The sequence below is a fragment of the Salvelinus fontinalis genome, chromosome 5 (assembly GCF_029448725.1).
Source record: "Salvelinus fontinalis isolate EN_2023a chromosome 5, ASM2944872v1, whole genome shotgun sequence".
NCBI classification, from domain to species: Eukaryota; Metazoa; Chordata; class Actinopteri; order Salmoniformes; family Salmonidae; genus Salvelinus; species Salvelinus fontinalis.
Window position 1 is genome coordinate 17,155,781 of NC_074669.1, and position 21,004 is coordinate 17,176,784.

General features: G+C 43.7%; 1 protein-coding gene across 4 annotated transcripts in view; it reads left to right on the plus strand.

The window, feature by feature from the left end:
• LOC129855226 (casein kinase I-like) overlaps nt 1–21,004 on the plus strand; it is a 38,992-nt gene that overhangs the window by 6,531 nt on the left and 11,457 nt on the right. For all 4 annotated transcript variants that reach the window (XM_055922643.1, XM_055922644.1, XM_055922646.1 and 1 more), the window contains exon 3: nt 15,422–15,491. In XM_055922643.1, coding sequence (XP_055778618.1) covers nt 15,422–15,491 — 70 coding nt within the window. The remainder of the gene's footprint in view (nt 1–15,421; nt 15,492–21,004) is intronic.

Genomic DNA, 21,004 nt, shown 5'->3' on the forward strand with positions numbered 1-21,004 from the left:
ATATCGTGTCGAGGTCCCTGGAAATTCCCAGCCCTTGTTTTCATTATCTTTTCTGCCTTTAGTGTGCAGATTTCTAGCATTACAGCACTGCTCTTTGCGCCATCGGGTTGGCCAAATGTTACAAAGTAGTGAGGCACAGTGCCAGCAGTCAGTCAGATACATGCCGATTTCTGAGTACAGTCCCTTAACTTTGGCGCCGTACAACTTAATCAACAAACTGGTAGCTAGCTAGCATATGGCCATTCAAACAAGCTTGCACTAGGCTGCTAGCTGTTGCAAGTTTGCTCAGCTGATCAAGCATGGTTTGCTTTAGTAGCCAATGCGTCATAGCTACCGAGAGAGGAGTGATTTTTCTGAATTTGGAACTAGTTTTAGGCGGATGAGCAAAATCAAATTTTTTAGAGATGTTCTACAAGACAGGTCGGTTGAGGGATGAGTGTTGCATAGGAGTGACGCCATCTGAAGTGAGACAACCCTGGTAATTTGACTGGTAAACTCGTGGGTACACTCGCAATGGCTGCCTGGTATTGCGATGCAATAATTTCCATGGTATTGTAGAATGTTCATTCAAATGACGTTAGAATGTATTTTTTTTGTAATGTCAGTTGAATCAACATTTCAAAGGAGATATTGATAAGTACACTTCCTGCTTTTACTCCCTGCTTTGCTCCTAGGTCGAAAAATATACAGGTTAAGAAAACGTCACAAATCTGGGACCAGCATAGTCCCATTGTTGTGAAGAGTTATGGGATATTAGAATCCCTTGTTTTAAACTTTGTCATCTTCAACATAGCTTTGTTACTTTGAGTCCACTTGCAATGGCCGCCAGTCCACCCATTATACCATCATTGACTTGAATGGGGACGCCCGTTCTTTTCATTCTATTTCTATGGCAGCACATGCGTTCAGGAGCAGAGTAAAGCAGAAAATGTTTGAAATAATTATTTTTACTATTCGAACGGTTGGTTATTAAGCAGACCACGGTCATTTGGCTGACCACTTAGTCATCCAAAATTCCATGCCCGTCCCAACGCCGCACTGGTGTGATTTAGGACTTTTAAACCCTTTAAAACCCTTTAAAAAGTTAGTAGCTCACGTAATGTGAGCTACTAACTTCTGGGATGTACCATTTTGGATTCATCTATTTCTACCTTGTCGGTTGGTACCAATGTGATTAACAGGGACTGAGCTAGAGCTATGTTTGTGAGACAAGGGCGGATCCCGAAGGGGCCCGGGGCCAGGAGCTGCAAACAATCAAATCTACACTAAAGTATGTGGACACCCCTTCAAATTAGTGGATTCAGTGACTTTCAATGTGGTACCATCATAGGATGCCACCTTTCCAACAAGTCAGTTTGTCAAATTTCTGCTCTGCTAGAGCTTCCCCGGTCAACTGTAAGTGCTGTTATTGTGAAGTGGAAAGGTCTAGGAGCAACAATGGCTCAGCCACACAAGCTTACAGAATGGGACCGCCGAGTGCTGAGGCATGTAATAATCGTTTCATTGGTTGCAACACTCACTACCAAGTTCCAAACAGCCTCTGGAAGCAACGTCAGCATAAGAACTGTTCATCGGGAGCTTCATGAAATAGGTTTCCATGGCCGAGCAGCCGCGCACAAGCCTAAGATCACCATGCGCAATGCCAAGTGTCAGCTGGAGTGGTGTAAAGCTCGCCGCCATTGGACTCTGGAGCAGTAGCGTGATGCATCACGCTTCACCATCTGGTAGTCAGACGAACAAATCTGGTTTTGGCGGATGCCAGGAGAACGCTACCTGCCTCAATTCTTAGTGCCAACTAAAGTTTGGATGAGGAATAATGGTTTGAGGCTGTTTTTCATGGTCCAGTGAAGGGAATCTAATGCTACAGCATACAATGACGTGCTTCCAACTTTGTGGAAACATTTTTGGGGAAGGCCCTTTCCTGTTTCAGCATGACAATACCCCTTTGTACAAAGTGAGGTCCATACAGAAATGGTTTGTTGAGATCAGTGTGGAAGAACTTGACTGGCCTGCACAGAGCCCTGACCTCAACACCATCAAACACCTTTGGGATGAATTGGAACGCCAACTGCAAGCCAGGCCTAATCGCCCAACATCAGTGCCCGACCTCATTAATGCTCTTGTGGCTGAGTGGATGCAAATCCCCGCAGCAATGTTCCAACATCTAGTGGAAAGCCTTCGTGGAAGAGTGGAGGCTGTTGTAGCAGCAAAGGGGTACCTACTCGAAAAGCAGGTGTCCACATAGTGTATCTTTGAAATGCTGAGACTCCCACGAGCATGTGTATTATGATTTGCTTTATGACGCTCACAAGCTACACCAGTGGTTAGAAGGTAAGGGGTTCTACATAGAAGAGCATAGAGAATCCCAGGACAGTGTCTATAATACTGTAATAAGCTCACATAGTTGCTGTCAAACTCCACACAGTTGTCACTGACTAGTTGGATATTAATTTCCCACTGAGCAAGCAATTTAGGTACTTACAGAATTAATCTAAATGAATTTTTATCAGGTTTTTGCTTTGGCAGACCTTTTATTATTTGTCAATAAGACTCATGAATGCAACTGTTTTATTTCATATTGTTTCTACTAGTAGCCCTGGTTGTCCTGAAAAGAAAATGGTAAAACACTTCATTGTGAGGCTAAATATAAGGGCTGGACATGCAGATCAATGAAAAGCTGATTTTTGCTGGGGTCTCGGGACTGATTGGGTTAACACTGGCAGGAATATGTTTTCTCCTGTGAAATGTAGACGTTTATGTGCTGCTGGTTTGACTTGTGTCTTCTCCTCTGAGGCCCTGACCTCAGTTTGGGCATGAGTGGCGAGTGCTGCTTTAACTCTGCTGGCTGACCTCCAGTCTAGTGCAGCTGCCCACAGGTTTGTGCCTTCACCTCCCTGGGCACTCACTCAGGCAGGCCCTGGATACCCAGTGAACATTGCAGCCCAGTCTAATATGGTTCCTGTGTTGTCAGGATTAATTCGCCTCTGTTCATTATGGACTGACAAGTGTCTTGTGTATTTTCTCTGCCTCGTACCAAGTTGCACGAGCAGGGTGCGGGCTATTGGGCGACGCCTGCACCTGGGACAAAGGTGAAGGCCAGTGTCACCCTTCCCAGACTTGTGAGAACAGAAAAAAACGTATTAGTCACAGCTCTCTGTCAGAGTATCTGGAACTGCACTGCACGTTCATGGACAGAAGGGAAAAAAGCAGAGCGAAAAATTGTTGAGCGCTGAAAGGTCGTCTTTGTTAGCCAGCCTTGTCCACGCACAGTGGTCTAGTCTTTGGTTCAGCTGTGCGCTCTCTCACACTAACAAACCCCTCAGTGATGGAAGCAGGAGCCCGCTCCTGTAATTACACTGCAGGCTTACACACTGGGGGGGTGGGGGGCTTTACGATAATGGCAGCTCATAATTCCCATTCAAGCCATTTACTTGAAATATAGCCATACCATTTTTCCTCTGCTCTCCTGTGGACTAGGGACCTGGCAGTCAAGGTCATCAATGCACTGGTGCCCCCTCAATAACCCTGCCATGGATGTAGAGATGAGGGACCCCTGCTCCCCGTCACGCACACACACTCATGCTTAGGGCGAGGACAGTAAATTGAAATCGTCCTCTACCCTTCTATAAGGAGGGGTAGTTGGTCTTTCATTTCTCTCCGTCATGTACAGTAATTTATTGACAGCTGGAGGTACGGTGGATGGTGGTTGTTAAACGTACCACATATGAGGCTTACACAGCATTGTGTTCTTCTACACAGCATTGTGCAGTGGGGGAAAAGTACTCAATTGTCGTACTTGAGTAAAAGTAAATATACCTTAATAGAAAATGACTCAAGTGAAAGTCACCCAGTAAAATACTACTTGAGTAAAAGACAAAGTATTTTGTTCAAAAGTAAATGGAATTGCTAAAATCTACTAAAGTATCAAAAGTAAAAGTATAAACTATTTCAAATTCCTTATTTAGCAAAACAGACGGCACAATTATTTTAGTTTTTTTTTTTTCAGATAGCCAGGGGCACACTCCGACATAATTTACAAACGAAGCGTTTGTGTTTGGTGAGTCCGCCAGATCAGAGGCAGTAGGGATTACCAGGGATGTTCTCTTGATACAGTGGGCAAAAAAGTATTTAGTCAGCCACCAACTGTGCAAGTTCTCCCACTTAAAAAGATGAGAGGCCTGTAATTTTCATCATAGGTACACTTCAACTATGACAGACAAAATGAGGGGGAAAAATCCAGAAAATCACAGTGTAGGATTTTTTTATATATTTATTTTATTATTTTCTGGATTTATTTTCCTCATTTTGTCTGTCATAGTTGAAGTGTACCTATGATGAAAATTACAGGCCTCTCATCTTTTTAAGTGGGAGAACTTGCACAATTGGTGGCTGACTAAATACTTTTTTGCCCCACTGTAAGTGTGTGACTTGGACCATTTTCCTGTCAAAATGCAATGAGTACTTTCGGGTGTCAGGGAAAATGTATGGAGTATAAAATATATTTTCTTTAGGAATGTAGTAGAGTAACAGCAAAAGTTGTCAAAGATATAAATAGTAAAGTACAGATACCTCCCAAAAACAACTTAAGTAGTACTTAAAAGTATTTTTACTCAAGTACTTTACACCACTGGCATTGTGTTCTACTACTAGTGGGCTGGACCTGCTGTTGACTGATGGACAGCTTCTGCTTTCACTAGCAATAACTAGGGATGTAATCATTCACTGATACGAATTGGTCCCCGGTTTAAATGTTTAAGACATGAGTTCATGGGACCCCAAATCAATCCAAATGTAGCATGTATCGGTCAGGAAATAGATTTAAACTTTACAAATCGCCGGTTCACTAATATTTGTTGCTCAAATGACTTTCTTTCTATCTTCTGAAAATACCTAATATTAACTGATTCCTCTCCTTCAGTGTCGAACTAAGCATGCAATTGTGTTGACAGTCATTGATCTACAAGTCATTTAGCCTAGTCAAACTGCACACTGACCAACGAGAGGTAGGCCTATTCCTGATCTTGCACATCTGCCTGTCACCTTCAGCATTCAAATACTCAATATAAGGCTTTATTAGTTGAGTGACCACCAATATAATTTGTAAGGTGATTTTGATCAAATGCACTTAAATTGTTTTACCGGAATAAAAGTAGCCTAAACTACCACCGGAGGCACAACTCTCATCTGGCTAGACATGCCGATCATGGCTTACATTCAATTTTATTTTGATTGTTCAGGTTAACCATCAGTGACAGTTTGGGTAGTTTTGCTTAACTTTACAGGATAAAGTAGATAATTTCATAACGAGGACAGCGGGAGAAGAAGAGAAGCTCACTCCCAAAGTCAGTCAACTTCCAGACAGTCTGTACCATTAAATTATGAGATTGGATGAAATCCAAAGTTTTGCTATATATTCAAGTTCAAGTTTTGTCACGTGTACAAGTACAGTGAAATTCATTTTTTGCAAGCCCTCCCAACATTGCAGTAATCAATGCACTCGGTCAGAGCTAATTTAAAAAATAAATATTGATATTATTAGCTCTAACACTTTTCATCTCCAAAAATGACAGATTATTTTCCTTTATGGCTCAGCTCAGGTGCCTACATACAGACAGCTCCAAAAGTATAGGGGTAGTGACATTTTTTGTTTTGGCTCTGTACCCCCAGCACTTTGGATTTGAAATGATACAATGACTATGAGGTTAAAGTGCAGATGGTCGGCTTTAATTTGATGCTATTTTAATCCATTTCAGGTGAACAGTTTTTAGAATTTACAGCATTTGTACATAGTCTCCCCATTTTAGGGGACCAAAAGTATTGGGACAAATTCACTTGTTTTAAAGTAGTAAAAAGTGTAGTATTTGGTCCCCTTTTCCTACTGTAGCATGCAATGATTACATCAAGCTTGTGACTCTACACATTTGTTGGATGCATTTGCTGTTTGTTTTTGGTTGTTTCAGATTATTTTGTGCCCAATTTGAAATGAATGGTAAATAGTGTATCCAACAAATGTGTAGAGTCACAAGCTTGATGTTGTCATTGCGTGCTATGAATATGGGACCAAAAATACATAAGTGAATTTGTCCTAATACTTTTGGTCCCCAGAAATGTGGGGGACTATGTACAAAAAGTCTTGTGATTTTGGAATAGTTCACCCGAAATGGATGGAAATACCCTCTATCATTTCAACTTCAAAGTGCTGGGGTACAGAGCCAAAACATCAACAATGTCACTGTTCCAATACTTTTGGAGCTCACTGTACTACACCATAGACGTATACATCATTTACACACACACGTCTCGCAAACAGAAGTCCGCTCCGAGAGCCCAGCTCATGAGCTCCATCACTAGCAGATGTTTTGAATTTAGGATGGAAAATGAATTTTAATGCAACAAACGTTAGTGCATCGAACCGAATCGCACAGACTCTTTCGTCTAATCCAACCAAATCACACTGAATCGCTTCAAACTAAAGCGTATTGTTCCTGTATCCTATCGTAGCCCATGTATTGAATTGTCTTCAAAGGGAAAGATGCACATCCCCTAGCAATAACTCACTGCTGTTGGAGAGTGTTACAGTTCTGGGATCTTAATTTGATCACCCTGTTGCAGGAGAACTTGCAGGCATCCTTCAATGCAGGACATTTGAGGTTTAAAAAGGCTTCTGAAGTTTTGTAATTACATTTTAATTGATTTTACCTTATGAAAATGTGTCAAACCCTACAAAAAATTCAATTTATTATCCACATATTCACATTTCCTGTTGCAGGATTATATTTCTGCTGTAGCAAACTGGCTAAAATGTAAGATCCTACATCTGTAAGTGAAATACACTTCCATGGAGACTCTATACAAGTCCCCACTGCTGAATGACGGATATTGGAATGACCTTGTAGTGCTCATTACTACTTAGTGGATAGGATATGTAGCTATGTGAAAACAGATAGTAGTGTGACAGAGGACATGCTGTGGCATGTGAAGAGACAGAATTGTGGTCAACCATATCATGGAAACCAGAGTTGCAGTATCCTTTTCCACATTTTACTGTATCATTCCCTTTGCAGCTTGTGGTGGTGGTTGAAGTGTGTTAAAGTACAATCGCTTGATCAGCATGCCAATTCTGTGATGTAAAAAGTCTGCTGTTCGTGTACAGGCTACTGGCTTAATTAACCAATGCCCATCTTGTACATCAAGCTGTTGTTCTAGAAAGTAGTGACGCACCGATATGACATTTTTGGCCAATAACCTTATCCGATATTTTCCTTTCCAAAAAAAACCCTGATAATGCGGCCTTTTAAGCATTCTAGTACAGTTAAATAGTTAACACACACACATGGATGCAGCATCTCAGTGCAAGAGGCGTCACTACAGTCCCTGGTTCGAACCCAGGCTGTATCACATCTGGCTGTGATTGGGAGTCCCAAGGGCGGCGCACAATTGGCCCAGCGTCGTCCGGGGTATGCCGTCATTGTAAATAAGAATTTGTTCTTAATTGACTTGCCTAGTTAAATAAAGGTTACACACACACCGACCTAAAAGTTATTTTGTTGGCATTTACGTATGTCCCCATGACCAGTAAAACATAAGCGAAACCTATTTCTTTCACTTACTTGCTGTGCTGTTTCATTGTTCATTTGTTCAGTCGTTTCATTCTCAACCAGGATTTCTTATGGAACGCAGTTTGGGTCTTTGCGTGTCAAATAACACTACTTGATGTGTCAAATAACACTACTTGACGTGTCAAATAAGCTTGTTGACCAATCAGGACTTGAATATGACTGCACGTCACGTAGTTTAACACGTTCATACATTTTTTACGTAGTTATTACACATTGATTACACTACCACTCGTATTTGATGTGTCATAACGATTCATCGATACGTATGCTATGATGCTGGTAAAGTTGTCTCGCGCACCTACAGTGCTGGTCATAGGATTCCTAAATCATTGCTAAGAATAATGAAAATGACTGCAGTTTTTACTGGTCTTTGTTTTCAGGCTGGTTGTATTGGTGCTAGCTAGGTACCAAGCTAAAGCTAGCTAGCTAGCTAGCTACCCAAAAAGTTGCGGTTTAACAAATAATGCTTTATTACCAACACGGTATTGTAAACACATTCGTGGCCGGTGTTTGCTTTTTTTGTACAGCTTTGACAGTGCTACTGATAGTAGGGTGGCGCTTGGCTTGCACATGCAAATTCAGAACACACAACATTCTATAATAGAACTGTTATTTGACGGGTCAAATAGTGTTGTTGGACGTATCTTTTATGACACGCAAAGACCCAAACGGCATTCCATAGTATGTCATGAAGCTAATAGCAGTGACGCTATTACTGTGTAACTTCGGTAGGGCAGCGTGTACCGGTGCTCGAACCAGTTGGTGAAAGCCGACATCACCCATGACAGAGAACAGTTGATTGTCAAGTGCAATGAATTCCATTATCTTGGCGTTAATGTATTTCATCTGAGTTGTCTCGCTGAAATGTTCTTACTCTTTCAAATGACGACTCGACATGTTGACTACTCGAGCCACACAGCAGACATTGTGGGCTAGGTTAGGAATGCTGTGTTGCACTTGTAGCGGAACATTTTACGTGGCGTCATTATGTCCTGTACCTACGTTATATAGGTATGCATGTCAGCTTTGACATCGGTTTTTAACATCGGCGTTAAACTAGACATCAGGCTGATACCGATGTTGGCATTTTAAGCTAATATTGTCCGATTCCGATATGTTCACCAATATATTGTGCATCCCTACTAGAAAGTATTTATTATGAACTATAAAACCCAGTGCTGTGATGTGGGGAGAGAGCTGTGTAGTAGCAGGGGAACTGGGTGCAGCAGTAGTAGTAGTTGTCCCATTAGCTATGGAGGTCCACTCCTCTATCTCATGTCAGAGTGGAGCTGCCTGAGTAACTGGTAAGTGTTCTGTGTCTCATCAGCTGTCGCAGACATGTTTGAAGTGCTGCTATCACGTGGGGGCAGCTGCTGGCTCCATCTGGGGCCTGAAACCTGATCTGAAACAGGAGAAGGGCTGGTCACAGGCCAGCTGTTGCTCTCTTGCCTCTTCCACACCTCTGGCCATAAAGGCTGATGGACCCGCCCCTTGCACCCTGTTTACTATTTTAGCGTCACTCATTTCCTTATGCAGGTTTGTCCAAAGTGACGATAGCTGGGCTTCTGCACTGTTTGACTGTTCACTCTGCTCTCTGAATGAGATAAATCTCATATTCCCATTTGTATGGTTTAATATTTAACTGTAGGTTATAATCAGGGATGCCAATTTCTCTGAACTTTGCACTACTTACAGTGCCAGCACAGGGACCTTTTCTGACACACACTAACTAGACCCCTAGTTAGTGTTTGTCAGAACACTAACTGGGGGTGGTGAGCTTCCATTTAACTATGTAAAGCACTTTGGGTGTCTAGAGAAGCGCTATATAAGTCAAATTAATTTATGATTATATATTTTTAAATACACTGCTCAAAAAAATAAAGGGAACACTTAAACAACACAATGTAACTCCAAGTCAATCACACTTCTGTGAAATCAAACTTTCCACTTAGGAAGCAACACTGATTGACAATACATTTCAAATGCTGTTGTGCAAATGGAATAGAAAAAGGTGGAAATTATAGGCAATTAGCAAGACACCCCCAAAAAAGGAGTGATTCTGCAGGTGGTGATCACAGACCACTTCTCAGTTCCTATGCTTCCTGGCTGATGTTTTGATCACTTCTGAATGCTGGCGGTGCTCTCACTCTCACTCTCACTCCGCTCCATAGAGAAATGCTAAGACTTCTCTTCACCGCCAAGATGGGGGAGGCCTCTAAAATGTCGTCCCAAATACAGCTGCGCCAACAAGCCGACCACTCCCATTGCCACGCCCACAACCTAAGCCCCTTTCTGATCCAGAAATAAACTCTGCAGCAGTGCCTGATTGACAGCCAAGATGAGAATACACAGTTCTGTATTTGTCTTACATGATGACTGTTTCAGTAATATGCTCTATTACGCTGAGGTTCTTCCCGTAGAGGGGTCAAGGGGCAATCTCCTGGGAGCTGTGGCAATATTGTCCTTTGTGCCCAGGAAGGCGTGTCGTTTGGCAGGGCAGTACAGGCCTCGTCTGATCTCTCTCTCTCTCTCGCTCTCTCTCTGTCTCTGTCTCTGTCTGTCTGTCTGTCAGCTGTGATGGAGCTTGATGATCAGCTGCAACCGTAATCCACCCAGAGCTCCGTTGGTAGCACAGTGTTCAGACAAGCTCAGGAACACAATGGTTCAAATTAAAATCCGCCATTGATCATGAGATCTATGACATAACAAGATGTTGACGAGCCTAAAGCATCTTTCTTGGAATTAACATGCTAATAGGGCAAGCTTGACAGGGAAATGATATCGCCCTTACTACAACTACTAGACTACTTCAGGCTTGGCTGTGAAACTAATTGGCTGATCCTTTTGTTGGAGAGCGATGTGGCGGTGGCAGCTGAGGAGGAGAGAGGCTGCAGCAGCAGGTCTGACACTGAAGTGCCCTTTAGCCCTGCAGGTCAGCTGCCCTGGACACCAGCCCTGCCTCGTCACACTCCAACATTTGTAAAACACACACAAAACAAAATACCTGCTATACTATAATGTTTAAAAAAATCACAATTCATGAAAAGGATATTGACAAAAAGATTAATTGTTACTAGTTATCCTATTTGTAGATGAGCTGTTTTTATCTTCTCAGAGCACATGGGATAAGTTTTGTGATGTGACGTCCACTGTTGAGCAGCATGAGAGGTGATTAAGTTACACTTTAAAATTCACTGCTGAGCTAAATATCTTAACTATAAGTTAATTATCTAAGTGTCAAATACATTTTCTTTAGCTCAGGGCTCCAGTTATGCATTTGGTTTGATAGCTTGCAAAATCAATCTTCTTGGTTACAGCAGAGACAATCAATCCCCTCCTGGATCAAGTGTGAGTAGCCTTTTGAGATAGACAACCCAGCTCATAAAGTTTTACATTTATCTCTGATTTTGTTTTATGTTCGCTTGGGTTTTTAGTATTTATCTAGGGGTCTGCTATCGGAATTTGCTAGCAATTTCTTAGCATCATAAAAATAAAAATAAATGTTTCGAAAGAAATGGCGACCCTTGTGTGCACTACCGGTAATACTGTATACCCCAGTATGGTACGGGAACGGAATGAAGATATGGAAATCTGTTCACAAAAATTGTCTGAAAGGGACTGAAGCACCCTCCTACCCCACCCCCAACCCATTTTTAACAGACACCTGTGTCCAGTCCAGAGGACGTTTTGAGGAAGAATACATTTGTTTAATTTAAGTGCATTATCCATTAGGCAGCCTATGCATTAGTCTTTACAAGCACAAGAGCGTGATTTCATTTGGATATTAGATTTATGGAGAATAAGCGGTAACCTTACGTTACACAATCTGCTTTTGGCCTGCTAATTTCCTGAAAAGAGCAGCTGTAGGGACATCCTTAAATGCTTCAGGTTCTGAGCGTTGGTGCAAAAGCACTTTATTCCAGTGTTTTCTTTTAAAAGGCTGGGTGTGGTGATTGGGCATCGAGAGGGTCACTATAATTTTGGAGAGGCAATGAAAAGGAAGTTAATAAACCCTTTAACCCGGGAAGTTACCTACCGGTGCTGTAGATATTATTTCCTGGGTTGGTTTGGTTATTTGCACAGTTATCTGCAGGGATGAGTCTGAATCTAAGCAGGTAAAGCCGCCATAAGCCTCCGTTTTCCACTGTAAGCGTTTTAGAGGGTCCTGTGGTTTTGTGCCATCTGTTTTTTATTTACATATTGTTCCCACATTCTCCTCCCTAGTAGAGAGGCTGAGATTTCCTCTACTGATGTCACACAGTGCCTCGCCCTGACCTTCCTCCCTGCCCAGTCATGTCCAGTTCAGCTTCACTCAACCAGTCTCTCGCTCTCCTCAGATTTCCACTTAAGATGGATGTGATGTGCCAAAGATGATCTATTATATTAACAACATAGACGAGTGACCGCTCTAACAATGGAAATACATATCCTCAATGATTGAAGGCAGGCGAGATCAGGTGGGACCATTTTAGCCAATGAGGGCAGATGCGTGTGTGAACAACAGGCACAACTGAGTTGTTTTTCTCAAAGTTGCAACGTGCATCCACTTATATTAGTACATTTGTAACAGCCTAAACATTACGGAACACAATTTTTTTGTGTGTATTTTACCCCCACTCCACACTGGGAGGGGAAGGTCGAGTCAATGCGTCCTCCGAAACATGACCCGCCAAACCGCGCTTCTTAACACCCGCCCGCTTAACCCGGAAGCCAGCCGCACCAATGTGTAGGAGGAAACACACATTCAACTGACAACTGAAGTCAGCCTGCAGACACGCGGCCTGCCACAAGGAGTCGCTAGAGTGCGATGAGCCAAGTAACCCCCCCCCCCCCCCCCTGGCCAGACCCTCCCCTAAACCGGACTACGCTGGGACAATTGTGTGCCACCCTATCACGGCCGGTTGTGATACAGCCCGGGATCGGACCCGGGTCTGTAGTGACGCCTCTAGCACTGCGATGCAGTTCCTTAGAGTGCTGCGCCACTCCGGAGGCCACATTACGAAACTTCTAGTCAATCCATTAAGCCCTGTGTAATTCGAGACACTCTCATAGACCTCCATACAAAAAAGGGCTTATCTCACAGGGACAGATTTTGGGTGGAGTAAATCCTCTCGCTTCGTCTCTTCCTCTCTGGATGTGCACAATGTTCAGACTAATCTGAAAACAGGATAGGTGGAAGCGACGCAGTATGCCAGAGGCCAACAGAGAATTTGCATTTATTCTTTCTACTCAGTTTGGAGGAAGGAGTGGAAATGTGCTTTAGTCTATTGATATGCATCGCCACCCTGATAGGTATTTGTCTGGGATTAGGCTGGTGCTGGGTGGATGAGAGGTGCTGAGTAGGCTGGTGCTGGCCTGAGTGTCTGACGTGTAGCCTGGACTGATGGCAGGGTTTAGGGCTGGGCGACATGGCCTAAAACTCATCTCTATTTTTTTCAAATTTATGGGTGATTCACGAAATACACTACCGGTCAAAAGTTTTAGGACACCTACTCATTCAAGGGTTTTTCTTTATTTTTACTATTTTCTGCATTGTAGGATAATAGTGAAAACATCAACACTATGAAATAACACATGGAATCATGTAGTAACCAAAAAAGTGTTACACAAATCAAAATATATTTGAGATTCTTCAAATAGCAACCCTTTGCCTTGATGACAGCTTTGCACACTCTTGGCATTCTCTCAACCAGCTTCACCTGGAATGCTTTTCCAACAGTCTTAGAGGAGTTCCCACATATGCTGAGCACTTGTTGGCTGCTTTTCCGACTCATCCCAAACCATCTCAATTTGGTTGAGGTTGGGGGATTGTGGATGCCAGGTCATCTGATGCAGCACTCATCACTCTCCTTCTTGGTCAAATATCCCTTACACAGCCTGGACGTGTGTTGGGTCATTTTCCGGTTGAAAAACAAATGATAGTCCCACTAAACCCAAACCAGATGGGATGGCGTATCGCTGCAGAATGCTGTGGTAGCCATGCTGTATGCCTTGAATTCTAAATCACAGACCGTGTCACCAGCAAAGCACCCCCACACCATAACACCACCTCCTCAATGGTTTACGGTGGGAAATACACATGTGGAGATCATCCGTTCACCCACCCCGCGTCTCACAAAGACACGGCGGTTGGAACCAAAAATCTCCCATTTGGACTCATCAGACCAAAGGACAAATTTTCACTGGTCTAATGTCCATTGCTTGTGTTTTTTGGCCCAAGCAAGTCTCTTCTTCTTATTGGTGTCCTTTAGTAGTGGTTTCTTTGCAGCAATTCGACAGTGAAGGCCTGATTCACACAGTCTCCTCTGAACAGTTGATGTTCAGATGTGTCAGTTACTTGAACTCTGAAGAATTAATTTTATTTGGGCTGCAAATTCTGACGTTGGTAACTCTAATGAACTTATCCTCTGCAGCAGAGGTAACTCTGGGTCTTCCATTCCTGTGGCGGTCCTCATGAGTTTCATCATAGTGCTTGATGGTTTTTGCGACTGCACTTGAAGAAACTTTCAAAGTTCTTGAAATGTATTCCGTATTGACTGACCTTCATGTCCTAAAGTAATGATGGACTGTTTCTCTTTGCTTATTTGAGCTGTTCTTGCCATAATATAGACTATCTTCTGTATACCACCCCTACCTTGTCACTACCTTGTCACAACACAAATGATTGGCTCAAACGCATTAAGAAGGAAAGGCATTTAATTTATTTGACCTTTATTTAACTAGGCAAGTCAGTTAAGAACAAATTCTTATTTTCAATGACGGCCTAGGAACAGTGAGTTAACTGCCTTGTTCAGGGGCAGAACGACAGATTTGTACCTTGTCAGCTCGGGTATTCGAACTTGCAACCTTTCGGTTACTAGCCCAACGCTCTAACCACTAGGCTACCTGCCGCCACAAATTAACTTTTAAGAAGGCACACCAGTTAATTGAAATGCATTCCAGGTGCCTACCTCATGAAGCTGGTTGTTGCACATTTATACAACACAGACTAAACAGCTAGTATAACAATCTTTATTTGACTAAAATGCTGGTAGCGATATGTGGGACTGTAATGTGTGCGCAACGAACTGAGCATACATTTTCCAGAATGAGTTTTCATTGGTACTTCTGTTTTGGTAGTGTCTGCTCTGCTCAGAATTTGAGGCGTTGAAACATAAACAGGGTATGGTTCAAAAGGTTAACTTGTCTAGTACAGTAAAATAAAAACCTCAAAAGCAAATAGTGAATTGAAACCATTTGTCAGTGAGGAACATGTGATGTGATTCCTGTGATGTGATGAGCAGCTGGTTGAAGCGTGGCCCTCTGTATCTCTGGCCGTGTGTTCCGCAGTCACAAACCAGCTTAACCTGCTATTATGGCAGGGGAGAGAACAAGACCGGGAGTATGAGTGTGGTTTAGTACAGAATGCTCTCCATCCAATCATGGGAAATTGCTAAGTCCCATACTTCAAACGTGCATTTCAAGATATTGCTAGTTACATTTTGTTTATAATTGCATAATGCCCTGGCTTGTGTCATAGAGGAGGAAGGATGTTGTGTTAAGCCAATGATTAAGTTTTAGGTTCTTAGCTCTATACAGTGTTTAAGTCTTAGGTATCTTATGAATGTTATAGTAAACATAAATGCATCGCCAAGCTGCGTCTTGGAATATCCCAGAAGTCCTATACTCTTTACGTACATTATATAATTTTTTTTCAACCTTTTTGTCATACAGTCTTTATTGCTGTAAGGATCCACCTATAGAATGTTTAATTCCATTTTAATTACCATTACTAATTGGTTTCTCTTTCTCTTATTTTTCAGGAACCAATTAAGTCCCGGGCGCCACAGCTTCATTTGGAATATAGATTTTATAAACAGTTGGGAAGTTCAGGTAAGCACATATAACTGTTGTTGTTGATACTTTATAACTGTTTTAATAACACTGAGTTAGCTAGTAGAATCAGCTGGATGGATGGAGTTCTTCTCTGTAGCTAGAAGATGTGATGGCTCTGCCCCCTCTGTGTAGTTGTTTGATCGTTATCAGGCGCAGGCCCAACATGTCTGTGTGCTCACTCTGTGCTGTGGTCCATGGGGCTGTGCTGTGCCTCCAGCCCTTTGATGTGGCCGCTTGGCTTTAGTGGCGATCGGTGGGGCAGTAAGATCAGATGGTGGGGAGGGACAGGGACTTTGGAACAGCCCACAGCTCGGCCAGCCTTCGTTTTTCATCCTCTCACTAGAACCTTGCAGCTTCATTTTTCATTGATAATCTCTGACATTGGACTGCTGTTCTTTTTTTAGCCAAAGATGATACTTTTCATCATTAGTTAGTGACTTTCTATGAGCATCTGTCAAGAAAGGGAATATTTACGGTATGTTGTATTTGAGCGCAGGTAAGCTGAATGTTTGTATTCTAATTAGGCCTACCCTGACTGACTGAGGACACTGGTCGTTGATCCTTTTAGCCTTTTTAAAGGAAAAGGATGAACAGCTTGGGCAAAGCCTGACTGCACCCATTTGTTCACTGGAGTGGAAGGCAGAACACACACACACACACACACACACACACACGCTTGTGTTATAGAGAGTGCATGTCACTGCGCCCAGTGATCTTCTCTGTCACAAGTGTCTCTCTTTTATCTCTCGTAGTGAGCTGATCACCTGCCAGCTGTCTGTCTGTGCCTGTGCCAGGGCAGCAGCTCCACTGTGTTAATAGGAAGTTGGAGTGCAGGGCATTAGGGGTGTCCCGGGTTAGTCTATTTCTAGATGGCCGTCTCCGTGCAGTAGGGCCATTATTAGAGTATTTCTGCCTCTATGTCTGGTCTCAGCACTGACTCCGGCCTGCCTGGAGAAGAAAGCCCAGGGAAACTCTCCCATGATGCAAAGGGAAAAGGTCTGGCCTGTCAGCCCTCCTTCGTGTGATCTGTCTGACTGGACCAGAAGTTGTATTTCCAATCCCAGGCAGCACTACAGCACACTAGTATTTCGCTGCCTTACGCCTATTTGGGAACAGAGTCACTCGAAGTTGCTTGTTGATCCTGGTCCGTTCATTGGATAGTGAGTCTTTATCCCCACCCCCTGGGCCGAACGATTGGACGAGTTCAGGCAGCAGCCCCTCTGTGGCGTTTGCACTGGTGCGTTAAACACATCCTGACTTCCACTCCCCTCTCCTCCCCCGGCCACTGTGGCAGAGGGACCACCAGAGGCCTGCTACAATCTCATAGGCTGAGCTAAAGATGGAACCACTGATTATGGTGCTTCAGCTTCCCCCACATAATAGAATAGAGGGAAGTGTTCCTCCAACTGGTGGCTACATTCATTCAAAAATGCACGTGAGGAATTATGAAAGTCTTCTTCAAGCCACTTGCTTCTGCTGATCCTTCTGTAAACCCTATGGTACAGATGGATACAGGCATGTAGTTGTTTTTACAATATGAATGTGGCAACATAAGGGTCAAGTCCTGGTCTTCGCAATGTCAGCTCTACATGGTGCTTAAAACTGAAGAGCTTACCTCGTGTTAATTCTCTCTTGCCCTGGAAAGAACCCAAACACGAGAACAACACGTTCAGTTACACACACACTAGCTGGTCTAGCCTGGCCACGCCCCAACTCCACCATTAACCACTGAGCATGGGGCGTCGGAAGTGATATCATCCACTTTTTATGTCGCTATCAATAATTTAACTGGATGACTGGTTGACTGAGCTCACAGTCCGGATACGCCTGGATGGTCTTCTCTTTTGAAAGCAGAGTACGAGACCCGTCTCCTTATGAGATGATTAACATTTCACTGATATCAGTACGTGTGAATATTTAGTGAGCCATCAAAGCTCTGCTTAAAAGCATTGTGAGACTCTGTTGGTCAGATGGATGCGTGCGTCATTCTGCCATGCTTACTGTCCTGGTGTCTTGGGAGTGATAAATCAGTGCCATTTTGAGTGTGAGGTTGCAGTGATGTTCTGTGGTCCACCCTGTTCATCCAGTCCAGAGCAGTCTGGATATTTGATGTACTGCCTGCCTGGTGATAGATAACATGATCTAACACTGAGTCACACAGGCTCTCTGCAGGAGAGGCAGGCTGGCCGGACGATCACGTTTCAGCCTGGCTACATCTCCACAGCGTCGCCCACTCGGCCTAATGGAATCAGCGCCTCCTCTTCTCTACCCGATGCACTCAGCATTCTAAATGTTTAATAGAGACCGCCTCCCTGTCGAGCTCGGCCTAAACCTTGACATTTCATTGTAGGGCAGCGTTTCCTAACTCTCCTCGGAAACCCAAGGGGTGCACGTTTTGGTTTTTGCCTTAACACTACACAGCTGATTCAAATGATCAAAGTTTGATGATTAGTTGATTATTTAAACTAGCTGGGTAGTGCTATGGCAAAACCAAAACGTGCACCCCCTGGGGTCCCAAGGACCGAGTTTGGGAAACCCTGTTATAGGGTGACGTTGTCTGCCACAGTGTTCAGACTGAGAGGGGCCCCTGTCTGAGACAATACACTGGATTGTTCCCGACACGTTTCACTCGTGTTTGGAGAGAGTGGGTTATGAGCGGTGCACAGAATGGCACTGGGACGCAGCAGAATAGACTTTGAAGCTTTGTGGTGTTATAACGGACAGGAGAACAGACAATTATATCTGTGATGAATCACAATAAAGAATGGCTTCTAGGAACCCACATTGGTCTGGGTTATTTTTACACTGGAGTAAAACATCCACATGATTAGGTCTAGCTTTTGTAAAGAATAAAATCATTCTCTTTTTGAATGGTTTCTCTGAAATGGTCATTTTGTTCTAGGCCTATTCCATGTCAGGTAAATCTTTTCCCCAGCAGTTGTCCTTGCTGTGTTTACAGCTCTCTAGTTGGGAGACAGGTTGTTCTAGCATAGGCACTTTCCTGTTGATTAGTGCATTGGCAGGGCTGAAGGCCCTCACTCCAGATGTGGGCGGGCTTTGATGAGTCAGCTTCCTGGTTGATCGCTTGTCGCTTCCGCCTTATCCATCATCGCCATTATTACCAAGCAAATCTTGCTGTCTAAAGAGGCCCAGGACAGGTGTGTGGCTCTGTGAGATCTGCATTGCTTCTCTGTGGGAGTGACGTGAGGGGTGATCAGGTAAATTCTGCTCTAGTCACCCCCCGTCCCCATCCCCTCCTCCCCACACTCACACACCCCAAAGGCCAGCCTGCAGTACTACTAAAGCTGCCGTACCGCTCCTCTCTCTGGCGGGATTGGGGGCCGCCTGCCGAGAAAGGAGCATGCAGTCACTTTGGCACAACTGCCGGCCAAGGAATGGAATGAAGGCCCCTGGCGTTTGGTACTGGTCTGGACTGGTGAGGCATAACCGGGAACTGTGTGACCTTGGAGCCTGGACCATAAGGCCATGGGGGTGATAAATGGCCATTACCCTTTGTTCTATTCCGCATAGGGAACAGAATCACTGTTCAACTAGAAGTCTCCTTTTCAGAAGGGCATTTTACTGTGATGATAAACTCCTAAGTTCCTCCCAGGTCACACATGAGACCACATGACAGGGTGTGTTGGCAAAAATGTTTTGCCCGCACAATGCATCATCAACATTGACAAGTTTGTTTTGTTTAGCTTTCTTGTTGTTCTAATCGAAACCGCCTCCTGGGCTGTCATGGTTGCCATAGCGCCTGTGTTGACTTTCCACAAACACGTAGGCTGCTCTACATTACACAGTGCATTCGGAAAGTATTCAGACCCCTTCCCTTTTTCCACATTTTGTTACGTTACAGCCTTATTCTAAAATGGATTTAAAAAATCCTCATCAATCTACACACAATACCCCATAAGGACAAAGAAAAAACAGGTTTTTAGACATTTTTGCAAATGTGTTTAACCCCCCCCTGAAATAGAGCTCGGGTGCATCTTGTTTCCATTGATCATCCTTGAGATGTTTCTACAACATGGAGTCCACCTGTGGTAAATTCAATTGATTGGACATTATTTGGAAAGGCACACACCCACGCCTGTCTATGTAAGGTCCCACAGTTGACAGTTCATGTCAGAGCAAAAACCAAGCCATTAGGTCAAAGTTATTGTCCATAGATCTCCGAGACAGGATTGTGTCAAAACATTTCTGCATCATTGAAGGTCCCCAAGAACACAGTGGCCTCCATCATTCTTAAATGGAAGAAGTCTGGAACCACCAAGACTCTTCCTAGTGCTGGTCGCCCGGCCAAACGGAGTAAATGGGGGAGAAGGGCCTTGGTCACTTTGACAGAGCTCCAGAGTTCCTCTGTGAAGATGGGAGAACCTTCCAGAAAGACAACCATCTCTGCAGCACTCCACCAATCAGGCCTTTATGGTAGAGTGGCCAGATGGAAGCCACTCCTCAGTAAAAGGCACATGACAGCCTGCTTGGAGTTTGCCTAAAGGACTTTCAGACCATAAGGAACAAGATTCTATGGTCTAATGAAACCAAGATGTAACTTTTTGGCCTGAATGCCAAGCGTCACGTCTCGATTAAACCTGGCACCATCCCTACGGTGAAGCATGGTGGTAGCAGTGTCATGCTGTGGGGATGTTTTTCAGCGGCAGGAACTGGGAGACTCGTCAGGTTCGAGGGAAAGATGAATGGAGTTAAGTACAGAGTTCCTTGATGAAAATCTGCTCCAGAGCGCTCAGGACCTCAGACTGGGGTGAAGGTTCACCTTCCAACAGGACAATAACCCTAAGCACACAGCCAAGACAACGCAAGAGTGGCTTCGGGACAAGTCTCTGAATGTCCTTGAATGGCGCAGCCAGAGCCCGGACTTGAACCCGATCAAACATCTCTGGAGAGACCTGAAAATAGCTGTGCAGCAACGCTCCCCTTCCAACCTGACAGATCTTGAGAGGATCTGCAGAATGGGAGAAACTCCCCAAATACAGATGTGTCAAGCTTGTAGCGTCATACCCAAGAAGACTCAAGGCTGTAATCGCTTCCAAAGGTTCTTGAACAAAGTACTTAGTGTAAAGGGTCTGATTTACTTACGTAAATGTGGTATTTCTGTTTTGTTTTTTTATACATTTGCAAACATTTCTAGAAACCAGTATTTGCTTTGTCATTATGGGGTATTGTGTGGAGATTAATGAAAAAAGACAATTTAATACATTTTAGAATAAGGCTGTAACGTAACATAATGTGGAAGAAGTCAAGGGGTCTGAATACTTTCCGAATGCACTGTATCAACATGCCTCTAGGCTCATTCATGTCAGCAAGTCAAAGCCCCAATGCCTTCCTTTAACTATGACCTTTCATGCCATCCATAGGCCCTCTGCCTCAAACTTCTTTAGCCGGGGCCTAATGCTTTTGAAATATCTGTGGCTCTTATGATGCTAAAACAGATGGTTAGTAATTTAAAGCCTTTTTTAAACCTTTAGGATGCTAGCATGCTCCCT